At 33.3% G+C, this 23,605-nt stretch overlaps 3 protein-coding genes and 1 long non-coding RNA gene across 4 annotated transcripts in view; 3 read left to right on the forward strand and 1 right to left on the reverse strand.

Annotated features, from left to right (window-relative positions):
• Positions 1-1,690, forward strand: part of LOC128041188 (receptor-like protein 9DC3) — an 88,263-nt gene extending 86,573 nt beyond the window's left edge. Inside the window, exon 3 of the transcript XR_008195854.1 lies at positions 1,620-1,690. The gene's annotated coding sequence lies outside the window, so the exon portion shown is untranslated. The remainder of the gene's footprint in view (positions 1-1,619) is intronic.
• LOC128041171 (receptor-like protein Cf-9 homolog) lies at positions 137-4,786 on the forward strand. Its single transcript, XM_052630537.1, has 3 exons — positions 137-1,511; positions 3,473-4,244; positions 4,378-4,786. Exons 1-3 carry the CDS (start codon positions 137-139, stop codon positions 4,784-4,786), a joined length of 2,556 nt encoding a protein of 851 aa, XP_052486497.1.
• Positions 4,787-12,779: 7,993 nt separating this feature from the next.
• On the forward strand, positions 12,780-13,858 carry LOC128041190 (protein PLANT CADMIUM RESISTANCE 2-like). The gene is made up of 4 exons (XM_052630605.1): positions 12,780-12,963; positions 13,049-13,120; positions 13,238-13,450; positions 13,619-13,858. Exons 1-4 carry the CDS (start codon positions 12,882-12,884, stop codon positions 13,690-13,692), a joined length of 441 nt encoding a protein of 146 aa, XP_052486565.1. The 5' UTR covers positions 12,780-12,881; the 3' UTR covers positions 13,693-13,858.
• A 286-nt stretch (positions 13,859-14,144) lies between these two features.
• Positions 14,145-14,857, reverse strand: LOC128041192 (uncharacterized). The gene is made up of 2 exons (XR_008195856.1): positions 14,742-14,857; positions 14,145-14,461 (listed from the first exon to the last, which is right to left on the reverse strand). It is a non-coding gene; the product is annotated as an uncharacterized LOC128041192 (long non-coding RNA).
• Between the last annotated feature and the right edge of the window lie 8,748 nt (positions 14,858-23,605).

Genomic DNA, 23,605 nt, shown 5'->3' on the forward strand with positions numbered 1-23,605 from the left:
TATATTGCCTAATCTTAGAAGCTTATTTTTGTCATCTTGCAATCTTAGTGAATTCCCCCAATTTTTAAAAGGGCTTAAAAGTTTGGAAAGCTTAGACCTCTCTTGCAACAAAATTGAAGGCAAGATTCCACAGTGGATGCAGGAGGTGGGGAATGACTCTTTGACTTACTTAAATGTATCTCACAACTCTTTGACAGAAGTTGAGCACTTTCCATGGAAGAATATTGAAGTTCTTGACTTAAGCTCCAATTTGATCCGTGGAAATCTTCCGATTCCAGCTTCGACGATTAGAATCTTTCTGATCTCAAATAATAGATTCAATGGAGAGGTCTCTTCATTAATCTGCAATGCCAGTGATCTTCGAATTCTTGATTTGTCCCACAATTACTTGAGTGGAACAATTCCGCGATGTTTTGGAAATTTGAGCAACAGCCTTCAATTCTTGAATCTGAAGAAGAACACGTTCTATGGGACGATTCCTCCAACATTTGCAGAGGGATGCCAATTGACTAATTTCAACTTAAATGGAAATCTGTTAGAAGGGCCTTTGACACCATCCATCCTTAATTGTAATGATCTGGAAGTGCTAGATCTTGGTAACAACAAGATCAATGATACATTTCCTCATTGGTTGGGAAGTCTTCCACAGCTACAAGTTCTGGTATTGAAGTCAAATCATATGCATGGTTCCTTATGCGTCAATAGCTCCAAGTCTAGCCCTTTTTTCTCTAAAATCCAAATTTTTGATCTCTCAAGTAATTATTTTTCTGGACCCCTACCAGTGAGATACATCAACAGCTTCAAGGCTATCATAAATCTAGAGAAGATTGGGAGTATAATGTCGTACATGGGGGTGTATGGTCGGAATGGTAGTGGCTTCTATACCTATTCCATTGGAATTGTTATGAAAGGACAATATATGGAATTGGTGAAAATTTTCACCATGTGGATGATCATTGATCTATCAAACAATCAGTTTGAAGGGGGTATTCCAAAGGTTTTTGGGAAGCTTAACTTACTGAAAGGGCTCAACCTTTCTCATAATAACCTTAATGGTGGTATCCCCACCTCAATAGGGAATTTGACAAGTCTTGAATGGTTGGACCTATCTTCAAACAGGTTGTCTTGGACGATTCCAAATAGATTGGCAGATCTGCCATTTCTTTCGTTCTTCAATGTTTCTCAAAATCAACTCCATGGTCAGATTCCTCAAGGAAAACAATTCAACACATTTGGAAATGATTCATATCAAGGGAATAAGGGACTATGTGGGTTTCCGGTCTCGAAAGGTTGCAACATCATTGAGCCAGCACCTCCAAATGTGCTTGAAAAAGATGGCTCAAAATCAAACATTGCTTTTGGTTGGAACGTGGTGTTGATAGGTTATGGATGCGGAGTGGTGTTCGGAATGTCCGTGGGATATGTTGTTTTCCAAACTGGTAAGCCGAAATGGTTGGTGAATTTGGTTGAAAACCAGCAAGAGAAGAGGCGAAGAAGAAAGTCAAAGAAAGGCAATCGAAGCAATAGACGAAGAAGGATCTAATTACTGCAAATGATGTTCAAGAATTAGTGTTGTATTTTCATAATTTGTCTTTCAATTTTTTCTCCTATGGTGAAAGGTTGCATTGCCATGAATCTGTCTTTATTATTGTAACAATTCATCTATATTTCATTGCATTACGTACTATTTATGTATGGCTCAACTATTTATGTCTTGTTTCATGACTTTCATTTTTTAGTCTCAATTTGTAAATTAGTCCTAAAACTCAAGTTTTGAAATCTTTACAATTTTATAGTTTCAAACTTTACTATTTTATGCTCAACTTTCTAAATCTTCATATTTCTTGATCATATAATTTAGTTACTACATCAATGTTTCAGATTTCACTACTCAAACCCTTACTTCATTTTGGTCCTTACTTGAATTTTATCAAATTAAATAATTTTTCTTTACATTTTGTATAATTTTCTTATGACTTTATAAAATTTCATAATTTTTATATTTCTATATATTTTATAATTTTTAAAATTTTTATAAAATTTTATAATTTTATATTTTTTAATAAATTTTAATATTTTAAATTTTATTAAAATTTAATAATATTATTGATTTTATTGATTTTAATTTTTCTCTAATTTTTAATAAAAGTAGGGGCTTAATTGCTTCTTCTCTTCTTTTTTTTAAGTTTGAGGGTCTTTTTGATGCATTTTGAAAGTTCAAGTACCCAATTGAGTGAAAAAAAAAAGTAGGGGCTTAACTGCTTTTTTTGAAAAGGTTTGAGGGCCTTTTTGATGTATTTTGAAAGTTTAAGTACCCAAATGAGTGCAAAAAAAAAAAAGGGGGTTTAGTTGCTATTTTTGAAAAAGTTTGAGGGCTTTTTGCACCCTTAAACCTCTTTTCTTTTTCTAAATTTAATTTAGAACCAACTTTGAGTAAAGAGTGGGGAAATTTAATTAGCAAAATTTCTTTCCATGTAAAAATTTCCCCTATTTCTTGTTTGAATTTAAAGCAATACAATATTTTTCTAGCAAGTAATAGAAAATGACAGTCAATTAATTCCAAGCAATACAAAATTTCCAGTCAGGTGGAAAATTTGGTTCTTAGATAGTACTATTCTTCAACTTTTAAGGCATAAGTTTGAATATAGGGACTAAAATTTTAAAGTGTTGTTTACTTTAAAATCTATTAATATATACACACACTTAGGGACCATACATATATATATATATATTCCAGTCTGGGTCTTTGTCGTGTTTTGTTGGTTGGCTATGGCCTTGTTGTTGTTTCCACTGTCTGTGCTCTTTGTTTATGTGGCCTTGTTTGCTAGAACTTAGTTGCTGAGTTAAAGGGAGTGAATAGAGCACCATTTTCTTCTTCTGCGTGGAAAATAAGTTGGCATTATGCCAATTTCCACATTCATACATAGAAAGGAAGCAAGACTTCTTATTCAACTTTAGTAGTCTGTCAGAAAGTTTTTCCTATGGTGAAAAGTTGCATTGGTATGTGTCTGTTTTTATGATTGTACCAATTCCTCTGTATTTCATTGCATTTCGTACTATTTGTAAGGGTTTAGTTCGAGTGTAACATCTTGTATGGTGCAACTATGTATGTCTTCTTTCTTGAATTTCAATTTTTAGTAAACATTGTACTGCTCACCATAAAAAAAAGATACATGTAGAATTACAAAAGATTCAATTGTTCAAGTTTGAGTTGCATTTATAAACACGTGACGATGAGAATTCATGAACATAAGGTATGGTTTGAGCCCTTTTGCCATATGCATTTATGTTGCAGATGTTCAAACATGGAATAATTCAACCTGTCTTTGTGTATTCTTAATTTTGTGCCAAACCTATATATCTATCGACAAATTTAAGAGTAATATTTACAATAGCATTGCAGAGTAACATATTTAAGATTGGATTACACTGTCAAAAGATTGCAACAACGATGAGATTAATCCAATTACAGGAATTGATAATATTGCAGTTCTTGACTTAAGCTCCAATTTGATCAGTGGAAATCTTCCGATTCCAGCTTCGACAATCAGAATCTTTCTGACCTCAAATAATAGTTTCAATGGAGAGGTCTCTTCTTTAATATGCAATGCCACCTATATTAAAGTTCTTGATTTGTCCCGCAATTACTTGAGTGGAACAATTCCGCAATGTTTTGGAAATTTGAGCAACAGCCTTCAATTCTTGAATCTGAAGAAGAACAAGTTCTATGGGACAATTCCTCCAACATTTGCAGAGGGATGCCAATTGAGTAATTTCAACTTAAATGGAAATCTGTTAGAAGGGCCTTTGACACCATCCATCCTTAATTGTAATGATCTGGAAGTGCTAGATCTTGGTAGCAACAAGATCAATGATACATTTCCTCATTGGTTGGGAAGTCTTCCGTTTTTTCAAGTTCTTGTATTGAAGTCAAATCATATGCATGGTTCCTTATGTGTCAATAGCTCCAAGTCTAGCCCTTTTTTCTCTAAAATCCAAATTTTTGATCTCTCGAGTAATTATTTTTCTGGACCCCTACCTGTGAGATACATCAACAGCTTCGAGGCTATCATAAATCTAGAGAAGATTGAGAGTACAATGTCGTACATGGGGTTGAATGATCTTGGAGGTGGTGGCTTCTATACCTATTCCATTGGAATTGTTATGAGAGGACAAGATATGGAATTGGTGAAAATTTTCACCATGTGGATGATCATTGATCTATCAAACAATCAGTTTGAAGGGTATTCCAAAGGTTTTTGGGAAGCTTAACTTACTGAAAGGGCTCAACCTTTCTCATAATAACCTTAATGGTGGTATCCCCACCTCAATAGGGAATTTGACAAGTCTTGAATGGTTGGACCTATCTTCAAACAGGTTGTCTGGGACGATTCCAAATAGATTGGCAGATCTGCCATTTCTTTCGTCCTTCAATGTTTCTGAAAATCAACTCCATGGTCAGATTCCTCAAGGCAAACAGTTCAACACATTTGGAAATGATTCATATGAAGGAAACAAGGGATTATGTGGATTTCCAGTCTCGAAAGGTTGCAACATCATTGAGCCAGCACCTCCAAATGTGCTTGGAAAAGATGGCTCAAAATCAAACATTACTTTTGGTTGGAAAGTGGTGTTGATAGGTTATGGATGCGGAGTGGTGTTCGGAATGTCCGTGGGATATGTTGTTTTCCAAACTGGTAAGCCGAAATGGGTGAATTTGGTTGAAATCCAACATGAGAAGAAGCGAAGAAGAAAGTCAAAGGATGGCAGTCGCAGCAATGGATGAAGAAGGATCTAGTTAGTGGAAATGATGTTCAAGTGTTGATGTTGTATCTTCATAATTTCTTGTTTTGAAGTCTTTCAATTTTTTTCCTATGGTGAAAGGTTGCATTGCCATGCATCTGTCTTTACTTTTGTAACAATCCATCTGTCATAATATTATAGATTTTATTGATTTTAATTTTTTCTCTAATTTTTAATAAAAATAGGGCGTAATTGCTTTTTTTTTTAAGTTTGAGAGTATTTTTATGCATTTTGAAAGTTCAAGTACCAAATTGAGTGCAAAAAAAAAAAGTAGGGGCTTAATTACTTTTTTGAAAATGTTTGAGGGCTTTTTGATGTATCAAATGAAATACAAATTTTGAGTAAATCAACTCTTCATTTTATGAATAAAATTATATGGTAAAAAGGAAGTAGTGTTAATAATAATAAAAAGATCAACAATAGAAAACTAATAAAGCAATTTAGCCTATGATCTGCATAATATATTACTACAAATGTATTGTACAAAATATTGAAAGAAAACTAATAAAGAAATCTGAAATTTTAACAAGTTCCGCAAATAATGTTTATGATTTGCTGTAAATTGATATGTCAAATTATGCTCTCCACAACACTTAAAAGTTTATTTTCGAGCAATTTAGATATCTTTGTTGCGTTTTCATTTTGTTTTAGTTGTTTATATTAATAAATGATTAGTGTGCATTTTGATGCTATTTTAAGACCTGAGATGGCCAAATGGCACCCGGGGAATCTAATGAGGTTGGTGAGTGATGCAGAGAGCCCATGGTGGCCCGGAAGGAGCGAAAATGTTACCTAGAAAGAGGGTATCGCATTTCAAAGCATGAAAGTCATAATACCCATAACAATGTTAAAAACAAGGAAGATTGAGCCATCAACAGTGTTATCGTGATACCGGTCATAAGATATCGCGATACCCAAAACTTCCAAGGATCCCCCAAGACTGTTGTGGATATCGCGATACCAAACTTTGGGTATCGCAATATCATTGATGAGAGGAGACAAAATATAACTGTAGGGGTAATCCTTTTCCAACATGTGGAATGGCCATGGGATGTGTTGTTTTCCAAACCGGTAAGGCGAAAAGGTTCGTGAATTTGGCTGAAGACCAACATGAGAAGAGGCGAAGAAGAAAGCCAAAATATAGCAATCGCATCAATGGATGAAGAAGGATCTAGTTGGTTCAAATGAAGTTAAAGCATTTGTGCTGTGTCTTCATAATTTCTTGTTTAGTAGTCTGTCAGAAAGTTTTTCCTATGGTGAAAAGTCGCATTGCTATGTGTCATTTTTATGATTGTACCAATTCCTCTGTATTTCTGTTGCGCGGAAGCGTGTAAAAGAGTAAAATTATTGTACTAAAAAATCACACTAAGTTCAATTCCCAGGAAAGAGAGGTGGATCACAAGGATCGCTTAAGTACCAGGTCTTTCCTAGCCAGAATATCCCTCTATCGTAATTTAATAGCACAATAAATCACTACAATCACACTCGCAAAATATGCAAAATAAACAATAAAGAACACTAGAATTTTAACGAGGTTCAGCAAATTTTGCCTACGTCCTCGGGCACTACCAAATATATTTCACTTCAAAATACAAGTGAAATTTTACAAATAAGGAGAGAGAATAATGCCTTAAGTAGAGAATGGCATTTGTGGGATGGAGAAAATGAGAAATAACTAGGCCTATTTATAGTTGAAGCTTAAGGATCAACTTGCAAAGTCACTATACAATTAGGGACCAAAATTGCAATTATCCCAAGCTAAATTTCAACCCAAAAATCTATGCTTAGATTTTCGGTGCCTAATTTTCTGACACAAATATCTTTGAAAAGTCAAAGATTGTAGGTTGCCAATAATCTCCACCTTGAAGATTTGATTAGGATAATCTTATCTTCACACAATTCTTTCTGCCTTCGACAACAATACTTGATAGTGCCTTCTTCAACTGTTAAACTTGCAGGATATTGATCAAGTTCAAACAATGTTCGAACTTGATTGTTGTTACCACCTTGGTCATCATATCTGCGGGATTATCTCAGTCTTGATCTTCTGAAGACGAATTTTCCCTTCATCAATAATTTCCCGCACAAAATGGAATCGTACGTCGATATGCTTTGTATGTGCATGATAGACTTGATTCTTTGCTAAATGAATAGCACTTTGACTATCACAATACACGTCAATATGCTCCTGAACCAATCCCAAGCTTTTAACCATACCTTGTAACCAAATAGCTTCCTTTACAGCCTCTGTTACAGCCATGTATTCGGCTTCTGTGGTTGACAACGCAACTGTAGACTGCAGTGTAGACTTCCAACTTATTGGTCCTCCAGCAAGTGTAAACACATAACCGGTGGTTGATCTTCGTTTGTCCAAATCACCGGCATAGTCAAAATCAACGTACCCAATAACACCTTTACCAAGTGTAGTATCCTGCTTGAACAGTAATCCAACATCCACGGTCTTTAGAATATACCGTAGAATCCATTTCACAGCTTGCCAATGTCCTTTTCCAGGATTATGCATATACCTGTTCACTATACTAACTGCTTGTGAAATGTCGGGTCTTGTACACACCATTGCATACATCAAGCTACCCACTGCATTAGAATACGGAACTTGTAACATGTATTCTTGTTCCATATTCGTCGAAGGAGATAGTTGTCCAGAAAGCTTGAAATGAGAAGCCAACGGGGTACTTACAGGTTTGGTTTGCTCGTTCATGCCAAATTGCTGTAGTACTTTCTTCAAATACTGCTTCTGAGACAAGCTAACTCTGCCTTGAGCTCTATCTCTACATATTTCCATGCCAAGAATCTTCTTAGCTTCACCCAGATCTTTCATCTCAAACTCGAGATTGAGTTGAGTCTTCAATCTCTCAATCTCAACTTTGCTCTTAGATGCTATCGAGATATCATCAACATATAAGAGCAAGTATATGAAAGTTCCTACTTGTAGCTTCTGAAAATACACGCAATGATCAAATTTACTTCTTGTGTACCTTTGCCCTTTCATGAACTGATCAAATCGCTTGTACCACTGCCTCGGAGATTGTTTCAATCCATAAAGCGACTTCGTCAGTTTGCAAACCCAATTTTCTTTATCAGTAACCTTGAATCCATCAGGCTGAGTCATATAGATTTCCTCTTCCAAATCACCGTGTAAAAAAGCCGTCTTCACATCAAGCTGAACTAGTTCAAGGTCATATTGCGCAACCAAGGCTAGCAAAATCCGAATAGACGAATGCTTCACAACTGGAGAAAATACTTCATTGTAGTCTATTCCTTCTTTCTGAGCGTAACCCTTTGCTACCAATCTAGCCTTGTACCGAATTTCATTTTTTCCAGGAAATCCTTCCTTCTTTGCATATACCCATTTGCATCCAATTGCCTTCTTTCCCTTGGGCAGTGTCACCAACTCCCAAGTCCTATTTTTATGAAGAGACTGCATTTCTTCATTCATAGCTTGCTTCCACTTTAAACCATCAGGGTTACTTATTGCTTCTGTGTAAGTAGAAGGAACATCATCATCTGCAATTGGAAGTGCATAGGCCACTATATCATCAAAGCGAGCAGGCTTACGAATCTCTCTTCTTGGCCTCCTATATGCAATTGAATCTTGTTGCTGTAGAAGTTCTTGGGTCGAAACTTCTTCATCATTTGTTTCTTCAATATTAGCTGGATCATCATTAACCTTTTCAAGCTCCACCTGCTGCAAAGTGCCACTGGTTTTGTCATCCTTTTGTGAATCCTTGTTTTTCATCATGGTTGATTCATCAAAAGTCACATCTCTACTGAAAACAATCTTCCGTGTATCAGGACACCAGAGACGGTATCCTTTTACTCCACCAGTTATACCCATGAATAATGCTTTCTTTGCTCTTGGGTCTAACTTAGATTCTTTACATGATAATATGCAAGGGAACCAAAACATGTAAAGAATCATAATCGATGTGTGTTTACAGTCCACATCTCTATAGGAGTTTTTCCCTTTATTGCGGTGATGGCAACCGGTTGATTAGATGGCACGATATGTAATCGCCTCATTTAAAATTCCTTACCACCAAAGATTGGACAACATACATCGAACTTTCTCCAAGATAGTCCGATTCATACGTTCGCCACCCCATTCTGCATGGTGTATCCCGAACAGTGAAGTGTCGCACAATGCCCTCATCTTGGCATACTTGTAGAAATGGATCATTTTTGTACTCAGTACCATTATCTGATCGAAGTCGTTTGACCTTTCGACCAGTCTGAGTCTCCACCATCTTCTTCCACTTCAAAAATGCATCCAAAACTTCACTTTTTCTTTTCATTAGATACACCCATACTTTTCTTGAATAATCATCAACAAAAGTAACAAAATAATGCATACCTCCTAAAGAAGCCACTTTGGTAGGTCCCCACACGTCACTGTGAACATAGTCCAGAATTCCTTCTGTATTGTGAATTGCTGAACCAAATTTTACCCTCGTCTGCTTGCCCAGAACACAATGCTCACAGAATTCCAATTTGCAAGAATTTGCACCTTTCAACAAGCCTTGCTTCGCCAAAGTCTGCAAAGCTTTTTCACCAGCATGTCCTAATCGCCCATGCCATAACCTGGTAGACTCTGAATCTGCATCTTTCGCAGAAGCTGTTGATCCAATAACTGTACTTCCATTTAAATAGTACAAGTTATTTCTTCTAGTGCCTTTCATCACCGTCAATACCCCAGCTACTACCTTTAGTAATCCATCTCTCAAAGTGACTGTGAGCCCTTTAGATTCTAGGGCCCCTAATGAGATGAGATTTTTCTTCAAGCTAGGTACATAGCGAACATCTGTCAAGACTTGGATTGAGCCGTCGTGATTCTTCAATTTGATTGTACCTACTCCCATTGTCTTACAAGCACTGTCATTGCCCATAAAACAACTCCACCTTCTAGTTCTTCAAGACTAGAAAACCAGGTCCTTATTAGGACACATATGGTAAGTACATCCCGAATCCAAGATCCACTCATCCGTATGACATGTCATTGCCATACCAACCAAGCTAAAGTCGACTCCTCATCATGCTCACTACACATGCATTAGAAATAGCCTTGCCCTTTTGTAACTTAGGACAATTCTTTTCCAAAGCCCTTTCTCACGACAAAAAGCACATTCATCTTTGGCGGGTCTCCTTTGGACTTGCCCTTCTACGGGTTTGTTGTTGTGTGAACGACCTCTTCTCGCTAAGACTTCGCAGCTTGTATCTCTGTGATCTCTTTTATCTTTCTTTCGAGTCTCGAGATCAGCATAACGACCGCAGATCGCATCAAATGTGATCGTATCCTTCCCATGAAGCAATGTGGTGGTAAGATGATCATATTCATCGGGAAGAGAATTCAACAACAATAATGCCTTGTCTTCATCTTCAAACTTCTCATCCAAATTTAGCAAGTCTGCTAAAATTTTATTGAATGAGTTCACATGGTCATTCATCGACATACCGGGTGCATACGTGAACCGAAAAAGTTTTTTTTTTCATATAAAGCCTATTTTCAAGACTTTTCGTTAGAAACTTTTCTTCCAGGTATCCCACAACTTCTTCACGATGTCTCCTCATGACAGAGTACTTCTGCTCTTTGGCCAAACATAGGCGGATTGTACCACACGCCTGTCTATTGATCTTGGCCCACTCCTTGTCATCCATCTTGTCAGGTTTTTCTTCAAGGGCTATATCCAGCTCTTGCTGACATAAGACATCCAGGATCTCACATTGCCACATACCAAAATTATTGGTACCATCAAATTTCTCTACTTCAAATTTTGCATTGGTCACGGTAGTCTTTGTTGATGACGATGCCTCTGCCATTCTTCTCCTCGATCCCAACTACTGTATATGTGAACAGTACCGTCTACGTGAATAGTACCGTGGATGAACAATACCGTATACGTAAATAGTATCGTAAACGGTCGTATTCCCCAAGTACGAATCTAGCTGTGATACCAATTGTTGCGCGGAAGCGTGTAAAAGAGTAAAATTATTGTACTAAAAAATCACACTAAGTTCAATTCCCAGGAAAGAGAGGTGGATCACAAGGATCGCTTAAGTACCAGGTCTTTCCTAGCCAGAATATCCCTCTATCGTAATTTAATAGCACAATAAATCACTACAATCACACTCGCAAAATATGCAAAATAAACAATAAAGAACACTAGAATTTTAACGAGGTTCAAGAAATTTTGCCTACGCCCCGGGCACTACCAAATATATTTCACTTCAAAATACAAGTGAAATTTTACAAATAAGGAGAGAGAATAATGCCTTAAGTAGAGAATGGCATTTGTGGGATGGAGAAAATGAGAAATAACTAGGCCTATTTATAGTTGAAGCTTAAGGATCAACTTGCAAAGTCACTATACAATTAGGGACCAAAATTGCAATTATCCCAAGCTAAATTTCAACCCAAAAATCTATGCTTAGATTTTCGGTGCCTAATTTTCTGACACAAATATCTTTGAAAAGTCAAAGATTGTAGGTTGCCAATAATTTCATTGCATTTCGTACTATTTGTAAGGGTTTAGTTCAGTGTAACATCTTGTATGGTGCAACTATGTATGTCTTCTTTCTTGAATTTCAATTTTTAGTAAACATTATACTGCTCACCATAAAAAAAATACATGTAGAATTACAAAAGATTCAATTATTCAAGTTTGAGTTGCATTTATAAACATGTGATGATGAGAATTCATGAACAAAAGGTATGGTTTGAGCCCTTTTGCAATATGCGTTTATGTTGCATTTACCTATATATCTATCGACAAATTTAAGAGTAATATTTACAATAGCATTGCAGAGTAACATATTTACGATTGGATTACACTGTCAAAAGATTGCAGCAACGATGAGATTAATCCAATTACAGGAATTGATATCCTAAATGGCTTTTAGGTATGTAGCTTCATTGACGGTACAAACTAGTGAAAATTTCCAGAATTCATGTATTTGTTTTCCCTCAAGTAAACGTAGTCAATACTGCAAATGGTGTGGAAGTATTGCACATTGTGGCCCAAATGTCCAAAATTTCCACATTGCTTGTAAATTAAGTGATGAAAACCAAAACTGTTCGAGGCATCCAATTACCCACAGAGATAGGAAGTAAGGACGCATGTATAATTATTATCATTAATTAAAGCATATATAATTACATTAAATATAGGATAAACTATAAAAATAATCACTTTTATTTATAAACTATAAAAACAATCACTTTTATTTACCTCATATTACATTTTAGTCACTTATGTTTGAAATGTTACATTTTGGTCACTTACGTTATCGTTTTGGTACGAAGTGGTCACTCTACCGTTAAGCTCCGTTACCTCTCTAACGGCGATTCTACGTGATAGTCCAAATGGGTTTTAAATGCCAACTTCAATGTCTTTCGTGGCTGTCCAAATTAAATTTATTTAATTAAAAATCTATTTTCATCTCAGCAACCGGACATTCAAGTTCGCATTTAAAACCCATTTAGACTTTCACGTAGGACTGCCGTTAGGGAGGTAACGGAGTTTGACAGTAGAGTAACCACTTCGTAACAAAACGATAATGTAAGTGGCTAAAACGTAACATTTCAAACATAAGTGATTAAAATATAATATAAGGTAAACAAACCTTAAATATATAAATTACTATGATTACTATCAAGATAGCATTGACCTGTTCAACAGGCGGAACCAATAGATCTAACCATTTGGTGACTCTAGCAGTCGACAAGTGTGAGTGGCAGATTGTGCAACTTGTAACTATATTAATTGACGATAAGCTTTTTGATAGAAGATATTAAACTAGTGGCAATGGCAAACGGTTCCAAGACGAGGTGGGACACCGAGGCTTTGTGTAACAGGGGAATAGATGCACTCAATGCTGGCGGCTGTTGACTTGTATTTCTCTCTAACAATTTAAATCACCAGCTTCCTTCATCCATCTATAAATAAGGGTCTTCTTCAGTTTCATAAATGCATAGAAAATTAACAAGCTCAAATTCCTTCTTTTCATATTCATCTCTTTCATTTTGAATTGCAACTTTATCCTGCCTAAATTCCTCAACCATGAACCACCCATCAGGACAGCCTCAAAATGAACTTCCTTGGTCCGCCGGATTCTGCGATTGTTGCTCTGACCTGAAAACTTGTAACCCTTTCTTCTTTCTTCAATATCAGTTGTGTCTTTTTAATTATATGAATTAGTTTATCAATTAAATATATGGACATTTCAGGTTGCATTTCATACTGGTGCCCATGCATCACCTTTGGCCAGATTGCTGAGATTGTTGATAAAGGGTCGACTTGTAAGTTATTAATTTCTAAATTGAAATCTTGTCATCTTAGGTTTGCAGACATATGTATATTTAAAGAGATATTACGTAATTAATAATAATGTTGAAAAACACTGTTGGATGGTGCAGCATGTGGGGCAAGTGGGGCACTATACACATTAATAATGTTCATCACCGGGTGTGGGTGCTTATATTCTTGCTGCTACCGATCCAAACTGAGAAAGCAGTATAACTTGGAAGGAGGCGATTGTGGCGATTGCATGCGTCATTTCTGCTGCGAGCCTTGTGCTTTGACACAAGAGTATCGTGAGCTCCAGAACCGTGGATTCAACATGTCTATCGGTATGTCTACATAACAATATTATACCCCTTTTAATTATTCTTAATATAACTTCAAGTATATTAATTGAGTAGCTGTAAACAAATATCTCCGAATAAATATGTTGGTAATGATGAGATAAATTATTGTTTGAGGTCATTAATTTTGTGGGGGTATATTTATATATGCAGGTTGGCATGCAAATGTGGAGAAGAACCCAGGGCTGGCAATGGCTCCAGCGGTAGAAAAAGGCATGAGCAAATAGATGATGATGATGATGAGATCACTGCATTAATGTCATCTTTATATGTAACACTTAATTCCTTTGCTTTCCATAATTGGTTGATTGTACGGCTTAACAATTGAATTTCAAGTTATGTATGTTTGTGATTGTCAAAATATATTAATAAAAACTGTTACCATTCATGTTAGATCTTCATGAATAAGAATGAGAATCGACAATAACTTGTAATATTTCACTTTTATGCATTGTGTGTGCATGTTTGGTATTTAGGTGAAATACTTAGAAAGAGAGGTTGGATTAAATTAATTTTTATTATCAAAATGGATTATTTTAATTTTATATTAATAAAAAGAATTAAATAAAATAATATTTATTGTTTTAGAAAATGACATCAAATTATTGTTTTTATAGTTCAACTCCAAATAAAATATCTACAAAATCATTAAAAACTTTTAAAATGTGACTCTGTTAAATAGTAAATAGCATTTTTTAAAAGGGTTAATATATATCGTGATACCTAAAGTTGGCAACTTCTACTTAGTATCTAAATCGGTACTGTACAAGCCCATTTGCCCGGGCCCAACAAACAAAAGAAAAACACCCCAACCCAATACCCAAACCTAACCCTAGTAGCCCAAAGCCCACTAACTTAAAAATTTTTCAGCAAAAAAACCCCTAGCCTCAAGCTAGCTGCCGCTCCTACCCCTAGCCTTTCGGCGCCGCACCCCACTTGCCCTGCTGGCCGCCGCATGTCTGTCACGCCACCGCCTCACGTCCCATCGCCACTTGCCTGCAAAACCAGAGAAAGAAATGACAAGCAAAAGATGAATTAAAAAATGTTGTAAGAATGGCTATAAAGCCATAACAGAAATTGTAAACGGCCCCCTCTCTTTCACGATTTGAAGAAACAAAACAAACAGATTCAACAACCCCATTTTCGGTATATTTATTTTCTTTTTCTAGTTTTTTTTCTCTTTATTTTTTTTCTTTCGAATTATTTGTGTTCGATTTTGTTTCTTTTATTTTTTAAAACTATATATATATAACATATAAAAAAAGGCAAAAAAAACCACGGCGCGACTGCCCGATGACCGGAGGCGGCCGGACCTAGCCGGAGGAGGGACTGAGAAGAGGGAGAGTTGAGAGAGTATTTTGTGTTTTTTTTTTTTTTTGAAGAGTGGAAGAGAATGAATTTTTGCTAAAAAATTGGAATTTTATACCCCTCTTAAACGGCGTCGTTTAGGGCTTGGCACCATAGCCCTAAAACGACGTCGTTTAGTCTTTAGACCCGATCCACCCGACCCGCCTGCCAAGGATCCGCGTATTTTCTTAGCGGCGGGGCTAATTGTGCTTTCAGCCCCTCCGCGTTTTTAATGTTTTCAATCAGATTTTGTACATTCTTAAATTTGCCCCTTTATTTTATTACTGATTTCAATTGGGTCCCTATTCAAACGACGTCATTTTGGAGGAGAAGCAAAATTACCCTTTTAGTCCCTCCACATTATGCGCGCGTTCATAGGAGTCCTTCCCCTTTATTTATTTGCGGATTTCCCCCCAAAATCCTGTTTTAAATTCAATTTAGTCATTTTTTCTTTGTTATTTTGGTTATTTTCTCATTAAATTTAGTAAATTTGATGCTATTATTATTACTATTAATTATTATTTACTTATTTATACTTTGTTAAACTTCAAATTTTGTTATCTATATATACATATATATATTTTTATAATATACATACTTTTTGTCATATATATATATATATATATACGTACATTTTTAAATTCATTTATATTCATACTTATATTTTATTTATATACCTTATATATATACATATATATGTGTACACTTATACGTTTATAATACATGTATATACATGCATATATTTTATAACTCATAGATATACATACATATAAATGTTTTTTTTCATTTTATAATTTCAAAACATACATATATACATATGCATACACATACATACATACTTTTTATTATTAAATATACATGTATACACATACTATTATATTTTAGACATTTCATATTTTTATATACATATGCATATATATATATATTATATTTTTAAAATTTTATTCATTTTATTTATTTATTTATTTACGTTTTAGTATGTTTTAATTTTATTTGTTCATATACTTGTTATTTTGGTATGATATTGATTTGTTTTTTTTATTTATTGTTATTGCTCGTATTATTTTTACATCATCACGTTCATTTTGTTTCATCACAGTATTAATACCGTGTTTTATTTCTACTATTTCAAGTCGGATTAATTTTGTTCAATGCATAAATTATGATTTTTAAATAAGTAAAATCTCGTGTTTAGATTCGAGAGAGTCGTACCCTAACTTACTGGGTTTCGATTTTCACAATAAATCTAAATACACGAATCTTTTCAAACTCAAGTTTTTAAATGATCTCGGGAATTAAGAAAAGATCGTGTCCTAACTTACTGGGCATGATCCCTTTCCTAAAACCGAGATAATAAAATATCTTTTAAATAAGTAAATTTTGGCATTCGTTCGCGTATCGGGAATTCGAGACATTGTATCCTAACTTACTAGATATGACTCTCTTTCTCACATGAAATATGCCCCTTTTTCCAAAATTCTCAACATTTTAATACAAGGATCGTATTTTTAAAATTCTTTAAAGTTTTCAATTTTCGACATTAAGACATTAACTAATCAACTAGGTACCAATTTTGGGCGTTACGAGGGTGCTAATCCTTCCTCGTACGTAACCGACTCCCGAACTCGTTTTCTGAATTTTGTAGACCAAACTCGTTGTTTTAATAAAATTAAATTATTTATTAAAAACAACCACTTTTAAAGGTGACCCGATCACACCTCATCAAAAAAAGATTGGTGGCGACACCCACTTTCGTTTTCATTTTTTTAAAACCCAAGTCGACCCTGTTTTCATCCAAAAAATGGTGTCAACAGGTACATAAACTTGAAAATTGTAAGTCAACTTGGTTTTTTTATAAGTATGATGATGTTGGTATAGTGTGAGGAAGAAGACTTGAATGGGTTTGATTATTTTTAATAATACAGGAATTTACGTATTATAAGTAAATAGGCACTCACATTCTTTACGTATTATAAGGAAGAAGACTAAGTCAATCTACTTTGTAATCTCATCAATCTTAATTTTCTCAATTGTTCAGGGAGTTCAAATGAAATACAAAATTTTGGTAAAAAAATGTATCCAATTTTGTGAATGAAAAGTATATGGTAAAAAAGGTTTGGTATCGATACTTTGGCACGGGTATCAATACTCGATACATTGCTTTTGGTTGGAAATTAGTGTTTGGAATGGCCATGGGATGTGTTGTTTTCCAAACCGGTAAGGCGAAAAGGTTTGTGAATTTGGTTGAAGACCAACATGAGAAGAGGCAAAGAAGAAAACCAAAATATAGCAATCGCATCAATGGATGAAGAAGGATCTAGTTGGTGCAAATGAAGTTAAAGCATTTCTACTGTGTCTTCATAATTTCTTGTTTAGTAGTAGTCTGTCAGAAAGTTTTTCCTATGGTGAAAAGTTGCATTGGTATGTGTCTGTTTTTATGATTGTTCCAATTCCTCTGTATTTCGTTGCATTTCGTACTATTTGTAAGGGTTTAGTTCGAGTGTAACATCTTGTATGCTTGAATTTCAACTTTTAGTAAACATTATACTGCTCACCATAAAAAAAATACATGTATAATTACAAAAGATTCAATTATTCAAGTTTGAGTTGCATTTATAAACATGTGATGATGAGAATTCATGAACATAAGGTATGGTTTGAGCCCTTTTGCCATATGCATTTATGTTGCATATGTTCAAACATGGAATAATTCATCCTGCCTTTGTGTATTCTTAATTTTGTGCCAAACCTATATTTCTATCGACAAATTTAAGAGTAACATATTTAAGATTGGATTACACTGTCAAAAGATTGCAGCAACGATGAGATTAATCCAATTACAGGAATTGGTATCCTAAATGGCTTTTAGGTAAGTAGCTTCATTGACGGTACAAACGAGTTAAAATTTCCAGCATTCATGTCTTTGTTTTCCCTCAAGTAAACGTAGTCAATACTGCAAATGGTGTGGAAGTATTGCACATTGTGGCGCAAATGTCCAAAATTTCCCCATTGCTTGTAAATTAAGTTTGGGTGAGAGAGATGGGAAGAAGCAACAGCAAGTGTGAAGTCAATAGACAATTGATAGTCTTAGGGTGAGTTTGGATGGGCGGTGCGTTTACCTGCGGTTAGTGTAAAAGCAGTGGTGGCAGTGAGATTAGTTACTGTAGCAACACTGTAGCGTGAGACAAAAAGTAGGCTAAACGCACTGCACCGCACTCAATCGCCTATCTAAACCCACCCTTAGTTTTAGTCTTTTTTTGTCGAGTTAAAAGTATAGACAGTAGACAATGAATAGTCTTAGTCTTTTTTTGTGGAGTTAAAAGTATAGTCAATGGACAATTGATAGTTAAATCAGTAGCAGTCTTCGTCCTCTTTATTCTTTTGTGTGGAAAATTATTTGGGACCAAACTTGACTTGTTATAAGGAAGAAGACTTTGTAATCTCATGAATGTTATACTTCTTTGGTAAAAAAAAAGTAATTAATTTTATGAATGAAGAATATATGGTAAAGAGGAAGTAGTTGTTGATCACTAACAACATGATGATTGTGGAAATACAAAAATTCCCGTATATGTGTTGAATTTTGCATAATGTAAATGTCCTGAATTGCTTGTGAATTCTGTAATAGACCAAACTTTACGTGTTATAGTCCTTTAAATTGAGTTAACGAAAACTAACCATTCTTATCAAAATTAGTTGGTATAATAATAATTTTAGTCCTCAATTTTTATACTTTCCGTCAATTTGACACCGATTATATAAAATGATTACAAAAGTGAAATTCTTTTAAATTTTACAAAATTCTAAAATTAAAAATTAAATGAAAGTAGATAAAATTTCAAATATAAATAAAGTGAGAGAAAATGAGGAAATATTATTTTAAACCCTCCAAATTTTCTTTGTATTATCTATAAAGAAATATCTAAGATCCATTCTTTTAGAAAACATAGAAAAAGTAAATAATAAAATAATAAGTAAAATTATCTGTATATAATCTGCTTTTATAATTTGGGTTTTTAAAAATAAATTTAAATGAATTGAAAATTCGAATTGAGTTTGAAAAATAAAATTTTGTGGCATATTTTATATTTTTGCTAGAAAAATGGCATCAAAGTCGATTTGGTAAGCTTTTGTAATATCATTTACGGATGTTCTTCAAGGGCATGGAACTCAACTTGAAAATTTTACTAATTTGGTTGCAAAAAACATTGAGGAAGCATATAATGATTGTTGACACCATTTTTTTTTTATAAAACGGGATCGACTTAAATTTTGAAATCGAACACGGGAGTCGCCACCAATCTTTTTTGATGAGGTGTGATTGGGTCACCTCGAAAAGTGATTGTTTTTTTAATAAACAGTTTAGATTTATTAAAACAATGCTTTTGGTCTGCAAAAATATTCAAAGAAACAGGTTCGGGAGTCGGTTACGTACGAGGAAGGATTAGCACCCTCGTAACGCCCAAAAATTGGTACATAGTTGATTAATTAGTGTCTTAATGGCGAAGATTGAAAACTTTGCAGAGTTTAAAAAAATATACGATCCTAAAAAATTTTCGAATAATATGGGTTGAAATTTAGGATTCTCTTGTTCCGAAAGAATATCACATCCAGCACGTTAGGATACGATACTTTAAACCCTCGAAACCAAGATCACCTTATGGTTTCCAAAACCCATACTTTGAAATTTTAAAAGGATATTTGGCTATTTGGCTAAACGAGAAATCGAAACCCAGCACGTTAGGACACGTTTTCTCGAATTTCCAAACACAAAATATTGTCTTAATTTAAAACTTTTCCATTTTTTGAATAATTGTGAATACAATACCGAAACGATGTGTATTTTGTTTATTTAGGGTAACATAAAACGGTTTATTATGGGTATATAAAATACATTAAGTACCATTTTGGAAATGATGGAATGATAGGATGCTACAATTTATGAATAAAATGTTACAATAATGAATGACAAATATGCAAAAACAAAAGAGCACATAATGTATATCATTTTAATACTAACATTAACAATCGAAGCAAACAAAACAAAATATCATGCAAATCAATTCAAAGTAAATAATAATTTAAAATAAATCATTTACAAGAACAATTCAAAATAAATAATAAAAGGCTTCAAATAAACTGTTTATAAAAACTTAAAAGTGAATAATAATAGTTTAAAACAAATAAAGGACATACAACAGTTTTTTTTAAATAAATATATATAAGAGTTTAAAATGAATAACTTATTAAGAGAATTAAATAAATAGCATATAAAACAGTTTACCATAAATGATAAATAATAATAATAATAATAATAATAATAATAATAATAATAATAATAATAATAATAAAAGAGTTTTTTGAATAAAAAACAAATAAATAAATTAAATAGACCAGGGATGATACTGAAATTGAATCAGAACCTGGGGGTTTAAACCATAAATAAATAAGAATTACTAAGGACCCAAATAGAACGCTCTTAAAGAAGGAGGGACTGATTGCGAAAATATTCCCACGCCCTGTGCGCGGCGTTCCATCCAGGACCAAAGTGGAGCAAATAAAAAAATTTACATCGCGAAATTAAAAAGAAAAAAAATGAGCGAGGACTCAATTGCAAAGCTTCACAAAATTGGAAGGACTACAACAGTGAATAGCCTCTTTTATTCCAGAACGTGCGGACCCTCAGCGGGTAGAACTCGGGCGCGCAGGTCGGCCACCCCCGAAACGACGCCGTTTTGTTTTTATTACTTAAACCAAATTTTTTTTTTTAAACCCTCATTTGCTGCCCCTGTTACAAAAAAAAAAAAAAAAAAACTGGAAGCCCTTTCAGCCCCCTCCCATTATCCGGCCATGGTTTGGTTTTGGTTTTGGCCATTTGGGTTTGTACTTGATTTGGTTTTGGTTATTTGGACCATATTGGGTCCCGGGCAAAATGGGCTTGTACAATGATCTAACCTTTTTTCTTTTATTATTTTGTTCTGTTTTTAATTTGTTATGGGATTCTATGGAATGATAATTTTTTTCTTTCCCATACATATTAGTTCTTCAACAATAACATATTCGAGATTTTACTTTTCTAAAATTTTTATATAGAAGTTTGTATTTTAAAATAATTTTGAGTTTTTTATAATTTTTATATAGAATTGAGGTAAATTGGTAAAAAATATATACAATAACAGAATCTGAATATTGTTATTATAGCAACTAAAAGTGTCATTTAACAATAGGGTGACCAAATTATATCTTTTTAGTTAAGTAACCAAAACGAAGATTTACCCATAGTTCAGTGACCAAAAAAATAGTTGTTAAGTTTTTCTTGTATTAGATAACATTTTAGATGGTAAAACCCTCTTTAGTCCCTCTCAATTTTGATATTAAGTAAATTGGTTCATTTTAAAAAATCAAAGCAATTTAATCTTTGTTAATTTCGAATCGAGCAACTAAGGACAATTAATCACAATGTCAATATTTTCCATCAATTGTACATATTTTATTGGTATAATAACAAATTTAGCTCTCAAAGTTTACATATTCATCAATTTGGTCTTGATTTAACAAATTTAGCCAAGAACAATTATATATTCTATTAGCATTTACACATAATATATAAACATCGAAAGCTTAATTTGTTATTATATCAATAAAAATTATGTATAATTTATAGAAAGCATTAACACAATGATTAATTGTCCTTAGTTGCTCCCTTTCAAAATTGATAATGATTAAATTGCTCTAATTTTCTGAGAGGAACCAATTTGTTTAATATAGAACTTGAGAGGGACGAGAAATGTGTTTTTATCCATTTTAGATACCAACAAGTGTTTGGCGTAGTGGCAAGACATATTACATTCTCAAGGAGAGAATGCGTATGCCAACGTTGGAGATAACAATGTTGTGTGGGGTATCCACGGATCTCGAACACGAACTGTAAAACATATATAAAGAATAAAAAAATAACATCTTAATTTAAATAATTAATAAATTTTAATTTGAAAAAAGTATTTTGAGAAACATAAGTTTTAGTAAGTAGTAAAATTGATTCGATAAAACATGTCCAGTATATCAAAATCATAAAAATACAACTTCATAATTAATTTGAATTTAAACTTAACTCAACTCGATTTGATTATAAAAAACTGATAATTTGAATCCAAAATCACATGATCTTGAAATGATTAGAATTAATTGTCAAACCCAAACGACAAAACTCGAAATGATGCAATCCAAAAACACAAATCAAGTGAACTAAACTATGAAAGGAAAAAAAAAAAAAAACCTTACACCGACTCAAATCCAAAATAATTTAATCCTAAAATAACCCAAATTTTATATAATAAAAACTCAAAATAACACAAAAAATTTTAAATTAAAATTAACTCGACCCAAATTCACACCACCTAAAAGCAATCGTAACCACCTAATTAAAAAGCATGAAATGAAATGATGTAAAGAGAAAATCAGAGAAAACCAAATAGAAAGTAACAAGCTTTTTTCAGACATGAAAGTAATAATTGAAAGCAAATTCAGTACATTCACGACATGCATAAAACAACAATGGTTTATAGAATTTGAGTTTTAGTCCCTGTACTTTAAAATTAATTTTTTAATTTAAAATTTTAGTCTAATCATTTACGTTGGTTGTAGTTTCCGTTAGCTTAATCAACATGTTAAATTACTAAATTTTGACAGAAAATACTTACGAGTTTAATGATTGTACGGAGATTTTTAAATAAAAAGTCGGAAGACTTAATTTCTAACCTTTTAAATATAGGGACTAAAAGCATCTTTTAACTTTGATATTATTATTATAAGCGGGATAATGTCACCTTTGGTATCTGTACTTTCATAAAATGTCTAGTGGTACAAATACTTTGAAAATATATAATGTGGTACTTGAATTATCAATATGTGTTATTATTATGGTACATGTACTTTGAAAATGTTTATTATGGTACCTAAACTATTTATATATGGTTTATTATGATCCTTGGTAAAGACGGACTATTATGGTGGCTTAGAGGGCTCTTTGTCCGGCCACCCTTGCAAAAAAAAAAAAGTTCGAAAAATTTTTAGAAAATTTCAATTAAGCCCCCAAAATTTTTGAAAATTTTCATTATACCTTTTATTTTTTTTTTTGAAAATTTTAATTAAGCAATCTTAAAATTTTGAAAATTCTCATTAATCTCACAAAAATTTTAAAAATTTTTATTAGACCCCCAATTTTTAAAAAAAATCTTATTAAACCCTTAAATTTTTAGAAAATTTTACCTGCCCCCTCCCCCAAAAAAAAACCTAGTCCCAACTCCCAGGATCTGCCATTGGTAACACTACTAGAAAATTACTAAATCAACTAATGAAAATTGGACACATAGAACCCTCTTTTTTAATTATCAAGTCCACGTAGATAATATAAAAGTGAAAAACTAAATAAAACAATAATTAAATGAAATTAAAAACAAATAACTAAACATATGGTTAATAAAAAAACCCGTACTTTCAAAGATAATAAAAATATTATTTAAAATCAATTGAAAATATTATTTTAAAGGAAAACTCTTTGGAGAAGATGATCATTTGCTTAAATGGAGAATAAAATATTTTTGGTTATGTAAGTTTAGTATTTACTTCTTCCTCATTATTCATATGTTTAGTTTTTTAAATTTTAATTTAATTATTTTTTAGTTTTCACATAATGTTATTTCATACATGCAGACTTGATGAATTAGAAAAACAAATTACGTGTCAAATTTTCATTGGTTGGTCTAACAATTCATTAACGGTGTTAACATTAAG

Source organism: Gossypium raimondii, chromosome 5, assembly GCF_025698545.1.
Source record: "Gossypium raimondii isolate GPD5lz chromosome 5, ASM2569854v1, whole genome shotgun sequence".
Taxonomy (NCBI): Eukaryota; Viridiplantae; Streptophyta; class Magnoliopsida; order Malvales; family Malvaceae; genus Gossypium; species Gossypium raimondii.